The following is a 16,942-nucleotide window of genomic DNA, read 5'->3' as shown; positions in this document are numbered from 1 at the left end:
CTCCCTCTGCTTGCTGACAGAGCCACTGGGGAGTGTCTCCTGTCATGACCAGCTGATGGGGAGATCTCAGTCTTGATCACAGTGCTTGAAGGTCCCATGTCCTCCCTCTGTGTCTTGGACCTGGTATTGCCCTGGAAAGAGAAACTAAAGGCTACTATTGCTGAAGCCAGGAAAAGAAAAGCTAGGTAGTTTCTTATTTGTCCCTGAAATGTTGTCATACTGCTTTTTACAGAAAGTAAAGCTCATGCTATGAAAGTATATTGTATTTTAGTGCTGGCAACATCTTTCTGGTTGAAAATAATTTTTGTCTTGATTCTAGTTCAGTTGCTGGGAAAGTTTGTTCCAACCTCGCTTCAGGGTGTATTGTTTATTTATACTAGAACTACAAGATTCTTGAAAATCAGAGTTATGTTTCTAACTGAGCACATTTATAATTTTTCCATAACCCTTAACTCATTTTAGTGAAAATATCATAGGAAATTTCTTGGGAGGACTAAATATTGAATTGATGTACTGTCCAGCAGAGTTTTATTTTGAGGCATTTAATATAAATTGATAATTGAACTCACATATTGTTTGAAGTTACAGACATTTGTTTGCAGGAAATCATGGTGGTATTTGTCTCTTGAAATGTAAAGTATGGTTTTGAGAAAAGGGATTGAAGGAAAAGCATTCTGTATGTCAGAGGGGTCAAAGTGCTCCTCACATTTCCACTGTCATCTTTTGATAATTCAAAGGTGTTGTGTTGTTTCCTCTTGGCTGTGTATGGTTCTGGGCTCTTATTCCTGCTCCCGTATTTGTCTTCAAGCAGGGCACATGCTGCAGACTTTTGAATTGTGAAAGACTCATTATTTCTCAGCTTTTAACTCTTTCAGTATGCGTCTTTTTTTCAAAAGCTTTGATTTTGATTAAACCTCTTGCTCCCAGGATGCAAGAACTGTTGTTCCCCTTATATGGAAGCCACAGATAAATCACCTTATAGTCTGATAGTGATTTTTCTCATAATTTTTCATGGCTCCCAACAGCTTTGAGGAATGAAGTACTGACTTTAGGATTTTGTACCTGCAGCAGTACAAAATAGCATTTTGTTTCATTCAGAGTCACGGAAAAGGTTGCAGCAATTTCCTCAAATGTTTTCAGCTGAGTTTCCTGTAAAGGTCAGAACTGCTAGAATAAAAAAAAGTGAAACGTTGGTGTAGGTAAAATGGCAGAAGTTCTTGTACTTTCCTAACTGTAACTTTTGTGGCTGACCTAATTCAAGCATTTGCTCTAATTTCAGGGAAGCTTTTTGATAGGGGGGTGGAAACTTCAGCACGTAAAGACACATAAAGAGAAAAGACTTTTTTCTTGAAACGTAACAAATGGTGAAATTCTGAAAAAAAGCTAGGTGTTGCAAACAGCAGTAGAAAAACTATGGTTTCTTTTTGAAAGCTGTTAACTGCTCTTTTTGTCTCTCTTCAGATTGACAAAGCATGTGTCATTCCAATGAGTAATAGTTTCTGACTTACAAAAGATGAGGTACTTAATTTATAAATTTTATATGTTGAAATAGCCATTTAATAGGGTACAGATATACTTGAATATATTGTATTTTCCTATGTGATGGGATTCCATCACACTATGTAATTTGCTGTTACTTGAAGTTTTGTCACATTGTAAAGCTGACGAGCTTAAGGATAATATCTTTCAAATTTCCTGTGGCTTATACTGATGTAGGATTGGATTAGAGAAGATCCAAAAAAAACCAGCTCAGGTATTGTCTAAGATTTTGTGTTTGTTTGGATTTCAAAGTTTTCTAGAAGAAAAGAATCTTTTCACAGTGATTTGGCTGTTGGTATGTATGCAGTATGGTTGAATCCTAGTTACAAAAAAAATAATATTTTTTAATGTATTAAATGGGCTTTATTGCCCCATAATATCTTTGAAAATTTAATATTTCATGGAATGAAGCTTATTTTTAAAATTCACAATTACGTTTTTTTCAGTGTTTCTCAGATTGAGGATGCTTCTTCTGAGTATGAACTGCTTATCATATTGGAATCACACTGAAACCCACGTAGACAGGAGATGGAAGCTGTCTTAAAATTTCTGGCATCAAGAGGCCCTCTTTTAGGTTTAGTGGTTCAAATGCAAGATTACTTACTTAAGGGTTGGGTTCCTGAGGCATAGCCTCTTGAAAATGATCTGCTATTAACCTGCAGTTATCTCTATGTGAGCTAGGAAAGAAGTGCATCATTTAGATCCACGAAATTTATACCAGGCAGTGCTCCAAAATCAAGAACTAAATAGTCCCAAAGATTAGGTTTAGAGATATTTTTGAAACTGTTAGCACTGTGAGAGCCTACCTCTTTGCAAGTGGGTTGTGTGAGTGAGACAGCTGCTCATTCTGCAGAAACCTCTCACAGGAATGGAGAGATAAAGAGCCAAGCGCTGCACTCAGGATCCCTTTGAGCTCCTTCTCCTGAGACTCTGTGTGGGGTTTCCACTGACAACTGCCTTGTGAATTTGGTTCTGGGAAGGGCTCTTGAGGTCGTCAAGCCTGTTCCAGATAGTTTCACCACAGGGATTCCTGGTGAAGGTTCTCACACTGTGTCCCTTAGAGGAGACTCAGCAAGGCTCAGACGTCCTGCAGTACCAGTCCACCCACCCTGCTCTACTCAAGGGCAGATTGGCCCACAGTGAATGGTGGTTGTATCTGATTAGGGTGGGAATATATCTGCTGTAGTCAAAATAAAACCAGAAACCAGTGCAAAAGTCCTGGTCAGGAGGTGCACTGAAGTCCTTGCTGAGCAGACAGCAGGTTGCTCTTTTCCCACTATATTAGAGCAATATAATGTAGTCAAAAATCTTACCTGTCTAGATTCTCCTCTCTTTTATTACACAAGCTTCTTTTTCAAGACACAGCAGTCCTTGAACTTGAAACTGGACTATTAGTTTCTGTTCATCCTCCTTTAGCATTTAAATTCAGCTGTTCTTGAACTACTTACGGCAGACTGAGGACTTCTAACTTTTTTGCTTTCTTCTTATTTGTGTACATGGAATTCCTTCTTTAAAAGGAATAATATCTGCAAACTTCAACTTGAAATCAGAACTAAAAATAGATTTTGTCATACACCAGGGAAGTTCCCACAAGCCACCTTTGATACGCATGGGTTTGCAAGCTCATTTGCCTACTCTTTCCTCGTGTGTTAGGCTTCGACTCCTTGCAGATCTGGAAGGATTGGGTTACACAGAGAGATTTCTATAACCGCTACTGATGCAGCACCAAGGTTTTAGGGCCATTGTAGTTCATTTACCAAATATATAGGGTAGGCATGTTCAGTGTACTTTTTGCAGTAAAATAAAGTGAGCTGACTTGGTATATCTGTTTGGCCAGAGTTGTTTGTGTTTGTTTTCACTTCATTTTTCAAGAAGAAATGCAATTTTGAGTAAGGCATTATAGCGTTTTAGAGTAATAGTTTACTTTTTACAGCAGATAAGAGTGGGGGTAGATATAAAGGGCTATGTCAATATTTCTGAATTTAATAGGACTACGGTCTCTTTCTTTGGCCTAAAGATTAGGGTGCCTGGCTCTGTTTGGGCCACAACTGAAGAAAAGTTCTAAAATCCTAAATTCCTCAAGCGTGAGCGCTACAGAAGACAGCAGTGAGGCAGAAGCAACATATTAGAGAGAGGAGAGAGGCTGTAATATCGGCACCAGTGTTTGCTGCAGGCTACGGTGGTGAGGCTGCTGAAGGCTGGGGCATTTGTTTGGTTTTGTTTGTAAGTTTTTAGTCTTATGGTGTAGACTAAGACCATGAATTGAAAAGATATGCAAGGGTCTTAAAGCCAGCATAACTCATTGCAGAATGTGTGCTAAGCCACTTAGATATGGGCTTCCCATAGGATATTGCTAAGTATGAATATGTTTCTGGTAAGATTTTGGCTTAGTAGGGTTTTATTGACCTGTGCTTGATTTCTGTTTCATTATTTAGACAACTCTCCACTTTTCCTTTCAATCCCCTCCTGGACCTTTCAATTTTTCAAGCTGCTGGGATTGACCATGTCATGTTACTCTGGGCAGTAGCTATGAAAGATTATGGCCCTTCTCATGACCATTGAAAGTAGCAGTAATGAAAATTAGCTCAAACAAGTATTAGAAAGGCACAAAAAAGGAAGTCCTTAGACAATTTTGGTGACTGCAAGGTGTTGAACGTTCTATATGAATTTTGGTTTAGTGGACCCTCGGCCCATGTGTCTTTCTTCTTTCCACGAATAGTGGATGAGAAAGAAGTGCAAGACTCCCCACCCTACAAACAAATGCCAGTGTTTGGGAGTTGTCTTGTATTCCTTTGCTTTTTTCAGGAGCCAAACAAGGCTTTCTCAAAAAGCTGTCAGCAGCAGCAAAGGCACCAGTGACATTCATCCAGAGACTAAAGGGTACAGCACTGTTTTCTCTTATAGCAGACAATTTTCTCTGTAAGTTTTGAAGTTGCAAAAGGATTTTTACAATTAAAAATATGGTACTGCTGTTTCAGAATTTGTGAGTTGAGGATTTAATTACATTCTGACATAAAGAATGAAAAATAACGCAGTAATGACACAGGAAGCAAGTTCTGGCAAGATGGGGTCTTCCGTAGGATGTTGTCTTGTGGTCTTGTTCACATGAGAATGCTGTTTGACTCACAAATTCTGTTTAAACGGTAGATAATTTTTTAAAACACAGTGAGTTTGTCACCTAGCTGCAAAATAAATGTAAAGCTTTGGGTGAAGTAATTTATTATACATTTTATTTTTTAAGGATGTGAAAAAGAAACTTGTGGAATAATGTATGTGTTAAGTCTAGTCTTTTAGAAAGTGATATATTCTTCTAAATGCATGGTGTTCTTAAATTCTCACTTTGTTCACTTTTCTACCAGAGCTATGCACAATATTTATTCTAACAACAGCAGCATCTATCACACAGATATCACACACCTTTCAGACACATATTCACATTTGTTATTTCAGTTAATGTGGTTACTGTAAGGAGTTGTCTTTTAGATACTATTTTACCTGTGTGATGGCAGTAGATAAAAGATTTATTGTACCCTCCATAGGCAGTCATTTATAAAAGTTTTATCTCTGCTAATGCACTGATACACAGAAAATGCTTTGGGTAGATACAGAAGACTGTATTAATGTTGTATAGCTAATAGGTCAGCTTTGAAATAACAATTGGTCTGGTGAAATAAAAAGTGAAAAAAACAAGTCAGGTTTAAGGTGCATCTTACAGAGAATAACTTGGAAATTCTTGCTTTGCTCGATGCTGTCCACAGATGACAACTTCAGAAACTTCAAATAGAAATGTGCTTTCTATGGTTTAGTGCTCATGTCTGATATGCTGAAAATCTAAAAAGGATCTATAGTATTTCCTATGTATGGTACGGTGCTGTGGGATGGTGGAGGTTGATCCTGCATTGGGATATAGAAGGGGGCAGTGAATGTAAGAGAGTTGAAAGAGATGAGGAGGGGTAGAGGTTTTTATGAGGGGAAGAGTTCATCCAAAGCCATCACCTGTCCCTGATGCCTGTTTAATGTAGATCTCATAAAATCTGCAGATGACATAAAACTGGGGGAGCAACTGACATGCTTGAAGGCAGGGCTGCTGTTCAGAGGGCTCCAGATAGGAACATCATGGAATCCAGCAAGGACAAATACTAGTTCTAGCCCTGGGAAGGAGGAATGCTGGCAGATCTGCAGAGTGGGACCTGATAGGTTTGGGAGCAACTCTGCTGAGAAGAGCCTGTGGGTCCTGGTGGGCAGCAACATAAACATGTACCAGTCTTGTACCCTGGCATCAACACAGTGAACAGCATCCTGGGCTGCATTAATAGCCTGCAGATTGAGGGAGGTGATAATCCTCCTTTACCTGGCACTCACTAGTCCACATCTAGAATACAGCTTCCCATTTAGTGGATGGGATGAGAATTTTGCATGAAGACAAGATATTGATGAGCTGAAGCAAGTTCTGTGCCTGCGGAAGCTGGAGCACATGCTTCCTAAGGATGTGCTGAGGGAGGTGTGGCCTTTTTCACCCTGAAAACAGGGTTTTAGGAGGACCTTCTGATACATAAAAGATTGTTATCCAAGAGACAGAGACAGGCCCATCACAGTGATGCCTGATGGGCAGAACAGGACAGAGCAGATGAGACTTGAAAAGAAGTGGGCTTCTGCAGCCTCTGTCCTTGGAGGTTTTCAAGACCCAACTTGTCAAACAGCCTTGAACAGCCTGATCTGACCCCAGAGGTGACCCTGCTTTGAACTGAATTGGAGAAGAGACCTTCTGAGTTCTCTCTCAGCCTGAGTGGCTCTGTGGCTCTAGGACAGAGTTTGGAGCCAAGACTTTTTTTTTTTAACTTATTTTTTGGGACATGGTTATAAGCAAATCATTCAGCCTCTGTAGTGTGTCAGCTACCTGTCTAGAAAGTGGAGGTAATGCTATTTGTCTGCTTCAGTGGTGTTTCAAGGTAAGGGATATGAAAGGTTATGATATTTATCTTTTGGATGCTTTGTCAAACTTGGTATAGACAACAACACAGGCTTTTATGCCTAAGAAGCTGGTAGAGAGGTATTGTGCATTTCTAGTAGTAACGGTGAAGTCTTGGGAAGCTGTTTTCTGTGGTTTACTTTCATGAAACCCCACCATATATATTTTCTCCATGTGCTGCCAAAGAAGTCGATCACCTTAAAAGGTAGTGAGCAGCAAAATGTTGTCAGTGTTAGCAACAACTCTGACAGCAGGCTCTCTATATGCTTCTGCCAATTATGGTAACATTTGTCATATTTTCCTAGTTAATATTTTTCTTCCTGCTATAGTGGTTGTTTCTGTGGGCTTGTCATTGGAGGGGAAGCAGACTTAGCTGCCTTTATACCAAGAGCACTGTACTGATTTTGCCCTGTGCATCAAAAGTACAGCTCATTGCTTGATAAACTGAGACGTCTGGTTTTTTCCCCCTCTCACACCTTTCAGCTTTGGTGATCTTTACTAAGAGATTTTTAAAGCTGTCCTACAATTTCCACACATACATAAGGAATTATTTTAAAAAGAAAAACAATAGTGTCCCTTGGAAAAGGTTACTGACAACTGCTTTCTTTTTGTGGCATTTCAACTTTATAAAAGTCTTTGAGGTAACATTAGAGCAGGCAGAGGTGTGCACATAGAAGTTTTAAGAAATCTTGGGAGCTTGAGAATATTCTGTAATACCTTTTTTTTAACTGGTTTTTTTCTTTTTTCTTTTCCCTCTCTACCTGTCTTCTGCAGGAAATAAAGAAGGACATGAAGAAAGAAAATACTGCCAACAAACCACCAGAGAAGCCTATAAATGAAGTTTCCAATGGAAGCCCTTTACTGTTGTCTGAGACAATTATTAGAACCAACAAAAAAGGTATAGTATATGGACATTAAATGCAGATTAAATTCAGGCCTTCCAAAGAACAAAATGTAAATCTTTCTTGTTTCTAGAAACAAAGCTAGAGTCTATTTAACTGGAAAGGCATAGCAGGAATAATAATAGTAAAAAATCTTTGTCCCCTTTAACTGGCATATATGGATGCACGTATTATGTCTAATATTTCCACATTAACTTGCACAGACATCCCTTTCTTTTTAAGGAAATCCCTCCTCCATACATTTAATTAAGGAAAGCTGTATGAGGAGATTGCTGAAGCTTATTAAAGTGAGGAACTGGCAGCTTGCATATATGGAGGTTTTTGCACAGGGATGTCAGTCTACATTCACATATTCATGCTTTATCTGGGACAGAGAGCTCTAAAAAAAGGGGAAAAAAGTGGAAAACATACAACTTAATGCATTAGTTTCTTGGGAAGTGTCTTTCGCTGTCTTCTGTTTGAGACTGGAACGTGTGCTCTTCATGTCTGGCTTGACTCCTAATGCAGATTCCTATATAGGGTTTCGGGTTGCTAAAATGAAAGCCTCCAAATCTTCTGTCTCATTCCCTAGCTCCCAGTCCTGCTATCAGAAATATCAGAACAAAACAAAAAAATGGCAATATAGAAGCTGGATTTTTCTTTAGGTTATGTTTATGCTCCTGTTTGTTTGTTGGACGACAATTGGCTTTTTGCAAGACATGAGCTGTAATTTTTTCTGGAGAATTCACTGGAGAGTTTCTTGCTTGCTGTCTTATACAGAATAATCTGCTGTCATTAATCATTGCTGTAATGTAATTTCCATTTTGACGTGTCTTCTATACTGTTAGGACTGTTATGGACATTTCCTCTTATGTATTATCAGCTAACATTTTATTAGAGCTACAGTTTCAGTAGAGGCCTTATACTCAAGGTTTACAACTGCAAGTGCAGAAGAATTAATAATTTTTGCAAGATGTATGACTTCCTTAAAAGGTGAAGGAGACTAATCTCTACCTCTTTTGCAAGGATTGATGTCCTCTGAAAGAAAGGACTGGAAAAAAATCTCAGAAAGCTTTGTCTTTTGGGCTTGCAATGTTGTCTTGAATCTGGAGACACATCCGACATTTCTGCTTTGGGTCATAGGTTTTTCAAGCAACAGCAGAATTAAATTACTAAGAATTATTATTTTTCATGGCTGCTATACAGAACCATATGAGTAGTTGGGAAATTATCTAGGGACTAAGTTTGTTCCATATTGCTTCAGCTGCTATTTGGAGAAGGCTAATAGCTGTGGCAGATGCAAGGATTCAGTTCAGTCACAAGGGGATAGCACTCCAAATATGATTCTTAGAGCAGTTTCTCCTCCTCTTTCTTCCCTCTGGCTAGGAGCTTTAAAGGATTCAGGAGAGAAAGATTTTTCTGTCTCTAGCTGAAGAATACAAAACCTCATATTTACTGAAAGGAGAAAAGCAAAGTCTGACATGAAGATCTATGAGTTGAGGTAGGGGTTAGGTTTGGAAGTAGCAGATTTCATATTAGAATATTATTTCTTTGGGCTTCTTTGGTGAGGATTGCACTTCTCATGGCCCCCTGGACATCGTGTGAGGGTTGGTGCACTGTTCATGTTGGCTGCTTCTCCACTGCTGCAGAAAAAGCAGGTGCAGGATGCCATGGTCTGGCAGCACAGCTAAGGATGCATGGAGCACAGCAAGGCCAAGCAAGTGTCCCCTCATTTTTCCTGGGATCAGTTTGAGCATGGTGCCAAAGTAGCCTTGTTTAAGTGTGGACAGCTGAGCAAGTAGTTACTGTTGTGTTCAGAAAGAGTTTTCTAAGATCAATGTGGCAAATCTTGTGGAAAGTGTTGCCATATATTACTGAAGAGGGAGCTCTAAATGCCATGGGTGTTATTTTCTTCAAGTGCTCTTGTCCTGGGATTTTTACTAAACCGTAATTAAATCTGTTTACTGATCACAGAATGTGACCTGAAAGACCTGAAAGAGGGTGCAGGATGTTTGTGTTTGGTTCATTGGTTGGTTTGTTTTCTTTTTTTCTCCTTGTTGTTAGGAAGTGAGGGGGACAGGGATGCATCTAAAGGTCTTTAGCCACTGTTCAACAGTGAAAATGGCAGGCAGTATTATTTGTTTGCTTGGGCAATGTAATCCTGCTGCTCAGAACTTCAGAGCAGATCCAGTAATATGGGAGTGAAGCATTCTGTGCTGCTGCATTGTTTTTATTACCAAGATGATGATAAGGGCTGTTCTACTGCTGTGGTGTTATATTGTGTAGTTTTACTACTTAACTTGGTTGGCCTAATTTAAGTGTCAGCACTTTAGCAAGCATTTACATTTTGAGAAGAATCTTGGCCTCTTGGGCTTTTGGCTTGTAGAGAGTTTTTCCTTGAGAAATATTGACAAGTGTCCAACCCTGGTATTCAAGGAAAATAGCTAAGTTATTTGTAAGAAACATCTAAGTAGCCAAGAGGAAAATACCGAATTTCTGAACTAAAAAGACATTAAGGATCCAACTTTGTATCTTGTTTTTTTATGCTAATTATTTCTAAGTACTCTATTGAAATTAGGGGCTTTAATAAGGTCAGTGTAAATTGAAATAAGTGGCTGCATAATATTTATTTGCTGGCTGGGGTTAAACCACACCAGTAATGGGTGTTACCACTTTGGATTACACATGTGACGTAGGAACAAATTAAAGTTGGTGTAACCACACCAGCAGTAGCCTACCTGGGTTATTACTTCCCTGACACAGTGAGGGTTGCATCTGGTTGTACATCACCATTTGTGAATCACTGAGGTTTTTGTTACAAAGGCCAAGAGGAGCTGGAAGGATTTGATTTTGTCTGCTTTTCACTGTGGGCAGTAAAACCAGAACATGTGTCATCCTTTAATGTTTCTTGTTGACCACAGATATTAGTGACCTAATGGAAACAAACAGTGACGACTGCTGTGGTGAACATAATTTAGGAAATTCTGTTACACCTGGCCTGGATGTATAAACCTCTTTATAGGGTTGTAAGTATGATCTAGAGGTCAGGGCTACACTTAAGAAATAAGGGGATTCTTTTCTAGATCTGCCACAGACTTGTTATGGAACTTTTGCTGAATCACTTAAACTGTTGGCCAAATTACCACACTTACCTTCCTAGGGTCAGGTATTTTAGTATGTATTGATTTTTCACATAGGCAGGGCTTTACTTTTTCTGATTTATTGCAGTGACATACCCAGATTTATGAGTAACTTTCATGTATTTCAGGTGTCTCTGCCTTATGCTGCCTATTGGCAAAACCTGGATAATACCTACCTCACTAAGATGTTGAGATCAGTTCCAGCATGGTAGTGATGGCAATTAACATCCAAGAAACCAAGCAGCATTTTAACATAGCACTGCAGTGGGTTCATGCTTCACCTCTGAAAGGCTCAGGAAAGGACCACTAGCTCGAGTGTAGGGATGGGGTTGGGGAAGCATGATGACCTTGTGCTTTTCCTGGCTATTCCCAGGGCTGTAGCAGCTCTAGGCTGGTTTGATGGGTGCTTCAGGTGCTGCAGTATCAGCCCTGTCTGGAGAAAAAGGCTGTGACACTGAGGCACCTGTCTGAAGCTGTAAGAATGTCAGATGTTGCTTGGCTTGCATATCCTTTGCCAGAACCTGGGAGGGATCATTCTTTTGCTTCCTCCTACAGTTCATAAGCCAAGAAAATCCTTTCCTCACCACGACTGGGTCTTTGAGTATATGTTTTCACTGCTTAAGATTTTTTTTGTTGGCATATTGAACTATTGTTCTAAAACTTTTATAAAGCTGAGTTAAAAAAAAAAAGAATTAAAAATGGCTTTTTTTCTACTTAGAATTGGCATTGTTGTGCTTTGGTAATAACAGGATGGGAAAGCCTTTTCTTCCCTGAGAGAACATTTTCAGATTGTTTGAAAAAATTATTGCTATTGTTGCAATTATTTAGTAACGTAAGAAAATTACAACCAGGTCTTGGAACAGAAAAACACTGAAAGATATATTTTTTTTTCCTTAAATGCTTTTCCAACATGGTGAAATTCCATCTCTTCTGTGTTAACTTTCAAAATCTAAAAACAGATCCGAGGTTGTGCAACTATTTTAGATCTGTCATAAATTCAGTACGATCTTCATTCAGGTATAAAGGGACATAATGGAAACTTGCCTGCAATGAGCTTTAACAGTTAAATGGCCATAGCTTATTTTACACTAGTTTTGTTGTCATTTTTGCGTATCCTATTTTTAAGTATCTTATTCATTGTGCTATTTTGTGTGGCTGGGAACAAGAGCCCGCTTGCTTAGGTCAAGTTGCAAAACTGGAACTGATAGACTGTATTTTGTAAGTAAACTAACAACAATTGTTATATGAGTAAACATATTTGAGGCAAAGATATACTGCCTTGTCAGATATATTTGTTTTCTATAAACTGTAATTGCAGGCTGCATTGAGCCAGCAAATCTGGAACAGTTCATCATTTGTTACATGTTCTTAATCAAAGCCAAATACTGAAAGCAAGGAAAGTTTTTTCTAGTTCTCTTGAGAATTATTTATTTTACCTTCCAGCCTACATTTAAATAATAGAGAGCATTTGCATGCTATGTTAAAAGGGAGGTTTTGTGAAAATAGGTTTGATGATATAATAGGTTTAATTTAGGAATAGATAACAAGTCTGTTGTATGCAAAACTGAGATTTAAGTAAATTTTTGTAAATTAGAGAAATAGGGAAAGTATTTTGCGAGAAAAATGCATCATTTTGTTCAATAGTTTTTTCGATTATTTGCATACAAAAAGGCACTTCATTAATTAGAAAGACAAGCTGTTGGCTTCTCAGCATATGAGTGTGTTGACTCTGAGTCTTATGTTAAATAATCTATGTAAGCTCTGGTTCTGGTCATATTTTTCAACAGAAAGGCAAAATTCAAAATCTCTTTCATAAAGTATTTTATTACCTAGCAGTGCAAGCGACTGCCTTCATCGTGCTTGATGAGGTGTCTGACCCTCAGTATGCTCACCTTTGGTTTTCCTTTCAAACACAGTAAGTTTGAAGACATTGTTGGTTGGATTGTCCTTCTGCTGTTTATACATTCAGGCCCTCTCCACAGACAGGCTTTGGTGTTCCCTTGCAAATACTGCCAACTTCAGAAAAATTATTGCTAGCAGGAAAAAAATATCCTTTTAATTTTTAAGATCAGCTAATTGGTGTATAATCAGGATACAGTTTACACAAATATGCACAGGAACATACTGCTCAGCCTATTAAGGTTAAAATATGCATGCAACATATGACACCAACCCAAAACGAGACATAAAAAATTAATGGCACAGGAAACTTGAATGTGCAAAATATTTATTCTTTGAGTCTAAATACCATATCTGCATATGCATATGTAGTGTCTCAGATAAGACACATTTCCTTTAAAAGTACTGTTTTTTTAAAATAAGGGTGAAAATTATCCCATTATTTAGGTAAGTGACACTGCCCTGGAAGGCAGTGCTTTCAGTTCAGAGAGGCAGGAAAAGACACCAATCTGTGCTGGACATGTGGTTGTGTTGTTGACACGACTTTTTTTTTGTCCAGAAGAAAGATCTCAGTGCTGTCTTCTTGGCAAGAGTGGAATGGATGCTCACTCATTCTTTACAAGCAGATCTTGTTTATGAGTTCTATTTAATTAGTGACTTGAGATACATAAAATCTTAATCTTTTTTCCTGTGTTATAGTCATTTGCTCTCCTGGTATTCAGTTAAGGTCTCATAATCTATCCAGATTCCAGTAGCTTGTTCCAGAAGATTGCTTCTTTTCTTGTCATTTGCTGTGCATCTTCTTTTTATCCTAATTGCTTACCCTTTCTTTTCAATTACTCCTTTCTTGTAGTCTTCAAAATGCATGAATGCTAAGCCCTGACTTAGCTTCTGCAATTTTGCATAGCTGGATCCAACCACTAGTGTGGTACGCTAGTGTCATGAGGGTCTGTGCAGGAACAGCCTGTAGAAGCAAGAAGTAGAAATCACTCTGGGTTTGAAGTGTAATTCCAGGTTAATTCTATCCGCTGGACATCTGTTTGCCTCAGTGGCTGTCTTGTGTGTCATATATTTAGCTCTAGGAATCCCATTTATGGACCATGCAATGAAACACTGAACACAAATACAGCCACTGCATCAAGGAGCTAGTTATATATACACCTGTGTGTGTATATATTATGTATGAAACAAGATAACAGATAACTAAAATAAAAGTATAATGCAAGAGAACATGCACTATTTGGGCAATTGCTAGGAGGCTATTTTCAGGTTTCTTGCAGACAAGAAGACACTCATTTTAATAAAACATTTAGATCTGGATCTGCATTTGGAAATTGGAAAGTCAGTATGGAGAAAATTAGGACAGTGTTTGGTTTAGAATTTAATTTTATCCTGCTGGATGCTGGACAGGGCAGAGAAGAGGCAGAGGGTGACCCTTCCAAATGGAATCTAAAGAGATTTAGGAGAGCAGTCACTGCTGAGCATTCTCAGCAGCTTACAGATGAAACAGGGGGAGGTAGTTATGGAGACAGATGTGGGCATCAGTTAGTTTGTTGGTTGGGTTTTTTTATGCTAGACCAGAATTATATTTGTATCAATGAAACAGCAGAGACAAGTGAATTTTTAAAGAAGTGAGTGAGAGGGAACAAGCGAAGTGGTGGAATAGGGCTACAGGGACAGTTGAAAGAATAAAGAGAAGAAACTATTTTTGCAAGTAATTTATGTTTATGCACATACCCCAAAATGTTGCATTTGAGGAACAGTTTAGAGAGTGGCAGCTTCTCTTTCATGAGCACTGAAAAATTTTTGTTTAATCCGTTAAAGGATTTTTTTCATTTCTAAAAGTTTTGCAATACATTTTATATGCCTGAAGTATAAAATTGAGCCAGGTATATAATTTACCAGTTGTACAAGCATTTGCAAGCTTGCTTTTATCACAATGTCACAATGTCATAACTATCCACAAGGTACTAGTCAAGAGCAAATGTGTTGTCAAACTCAGGTGCAAAATGTTTTTCTATTCAAATTTATATTGAAATCTCCTTTAATGCATGCAAAACCCAATAAAATATGCTGGTAAAGTAACAGCAGCAGTGAAACTTCCTCTTGTCTCAAAACTACATTTCCCCATCACAAAAGAGACTGTTGATTTTTCCACAAGTTTCTGCAGAGAAATGTCTCCCTGCTGCCAGCAGTTCCCTCCTTCTCACTGCTGTTGGAGAAGTCAGTTGGTACCCAGCAAGGCCTTCCTGCCTGTGAGGTCTGTCCCTGACCTTTTGCCTCTAGACTGAGCTGCCTGTGTCTGTCTCCTTTAGCCTTTCATCCAGCTGGTGTGGGATTTTTGAGAAAAACATGGCTAACTTGATTTGAAACTTAGCAGACCAACCTTTCTTCCCTGTCCCTTCTCGCCTGTGATTAAGGAATGGCAGGAGACAAACAGGGTGGCTCACCTGATGCTGAGCCTTGGAGCAAGACTTTGGGATCTCTTTATATTTCCCAGAGCCAAGACACATCTGACAGCTGTGATAGGAGAGAGTTGGACTTCTTATTCTGTGGTAGAGACAATGAAAGCAGAGGAGTAATGCAGGGATACTGTTGTGGAATATAGAACACAACTCTATCTGGACTGAAAATTTGGGGTCCAGAGAATATACTGTGACTGTGCAAGTTAATATATTTTCCATGAGCTCTGAAACTTTGCAGGTGTACTTTAAACTGGGTCAGTAACACTTGTCTTCCTGTTACTTCAGTTAATCTTGATGAATTTGTAACTGCTAAGTTAAATATGCCCCTCTAAGTGTGCAATCACACTGACAATGATCCTTAGCTCAGAACTTCTTTACCTTTGCTTGTTTGGGGGTAGCTAGAATGGTGCTGCGTTGCTTTTAATGAGATGGGTAACTGGTGTTAGCCTTTCCTGTGGGCTGGAACTGGGGCTGTGCAGCTCTTTACATCCTTCCCCCATGGCCTGTAGATAAGAGTAAGCTGTGGTATAAAAGTTACAGCACTAATCAGGATCCTGAGGTAGTTGAAGGACTCTGTCTCCTGTGACAACCATAAAATCCTTTGAATAATTTCTGGGGTTGTAGGTGAGAAGCAGCTCCCTTGGGCCTCCTTCAAGCTGCAGTGTCATGCAATGTGAATTGAAGGCCTAAATAATTTGGATAAATGATTGATGTGAGAATTTCTTCTTTAACCCATTAAGCCCTCTTCTGTAAAAAATATTTTTGGATGTAGGTGAAATTTGAATGTAAACATATGCCTTCGTACTTTTTTAAAAAAAGCTCCATACTTGCACTCTCTGCATTGGCAACAAGTGACTTATTCTGCTGCTATTGAGTCACTTCATTGTAGGAAGCCTTTTCATTTCTGTCTACTTGGACCAGAAGGAAACTACAATCATTATTCAAGACCTTCCTCTTCTGATGGAATGGTGTTTATAAACCCAAGTTGGAACAAACTTCTGCAGAAAGTGGGTAGAATATACATAGCAAAAATGACCTGTGGCTGCTGGTAGGAAGGAGCATCACTGTTTGGGTGGTTTAGGAGACCTGAGCAGAGTTCTGCTCAGAAGTATGCTGTCCTAGGGACTTCCATGAGCCAGCTTCTTGTGGGGCTTTGGATAGCAGTGTGTGTGGGGAGGGGCTTTAACTCTGAATGCAGCTTCAGAGGTATTTTTTGCCTGTTCTTTTGCCCTGCTCCCTGTCCCATGTGCATACATGCACTCTCTAGAGTGGTCTAAGCGAAGCTTTGCTCTTGGCTGCACGTGGCAATAAACTGTATGAAAGCAATACCCATAAGGCACATTGTTTGGGCTCTTTTATGGTGTATGATAGATTCTATGAAACATTTTACTTTCAGGAACTGATACAGGCTTTAAAACAGTCTTCTGATAAAGTGACATGCCTGGAATAAACTTGTCACTGCATTCATTTTAATTATTTTTCACACACTATGTGAAATACTTCCGTTCATTGGGTTAAAAGCCCCTGAAGTTAGGGAAACTTGCTTTGCTATAACTAGATTTGAAAAACACATGGAGATACCAGACAGTGTTGACAATGCATGACCTGGATTATCCTGAATAAAATGGCATTATTAGCCATTTAGGCTTTCAGCTTTTGGATTCCTGTATTATGCAGTAACTTGAATACCAAGATACTTTGCCTGCAAAGGTGTATTTCTTGTTTCCAGTGGCATGAAGTTTCCCAAATTTTATTCATTGAGTACTTCATACATGTTTTATCTTATTTCAGAATTTCCTCCTTTACAGTCTACCCAACCATTACCAAGGTGCACACAGCATGGGACATTGTGCTGTTTTTAGTGGTGTGATGTGCTGTTTACCCTATTTCTTATGATTATCTCACTGTTTTCTAATGTTATTTCACAGTTAAGATGCACCAGTAGTTTGCATTAGTTCCTATTCTATATCTTTTTGCATTCCCTTTTCAATTATAAATATATGTTTGCGCCTGTTCCTTTCTTACTGTTAATTTGTAAAATCATCCTCT

General features: G+C 38.8%; 1 protein-coding gene across 8 annotated transcripts in view; it reads left to right on the top strand.

Moving 5' to 3' along the window:
- Positions 1-16,942, top strand: part of SH3KBP1 (SH3 domain containing kinase binding protein 1) — a 213,279-nt gene that overhangs the window by 70,280 nt on the left and 126,057 nt on the right. For all 8 annotated transcript variants that reach the window (XR_004238460.1, XM_032100768.1, XM_032100769.1 and 5 more), the window contains one exon: positions 7,283-7,406. Coding sequence is in view for 7 of the 8 variants with exons in the window: in XM_032100768.1 (XP_031956659.1) it covers positions 7,283-7,406 (124 nt within the window). In the remaining variant the exon portion in view is untranslated. The remainder of the gene's footprint in view (positions 1-7,282; positions 7,407-16,942) is intronic.

Source organism: Corvus moneduloides, chromosome 2, assembly GCF_009650955.1.
Source record: "Corvus moneduloides isolate bCorMon1 chromosome 2, bCorMon1.pri, whole genome shotgun sequence".
NCBI classification, from domain to species: Eukaryota; Metazoa; Chordata; class Aves; order Passeriformes; family Corvidae; genus Corvus; species Corvus moneduloides.
This window is presented reverse-complemented; position numbering and strand designations above follow the sequence as displayed.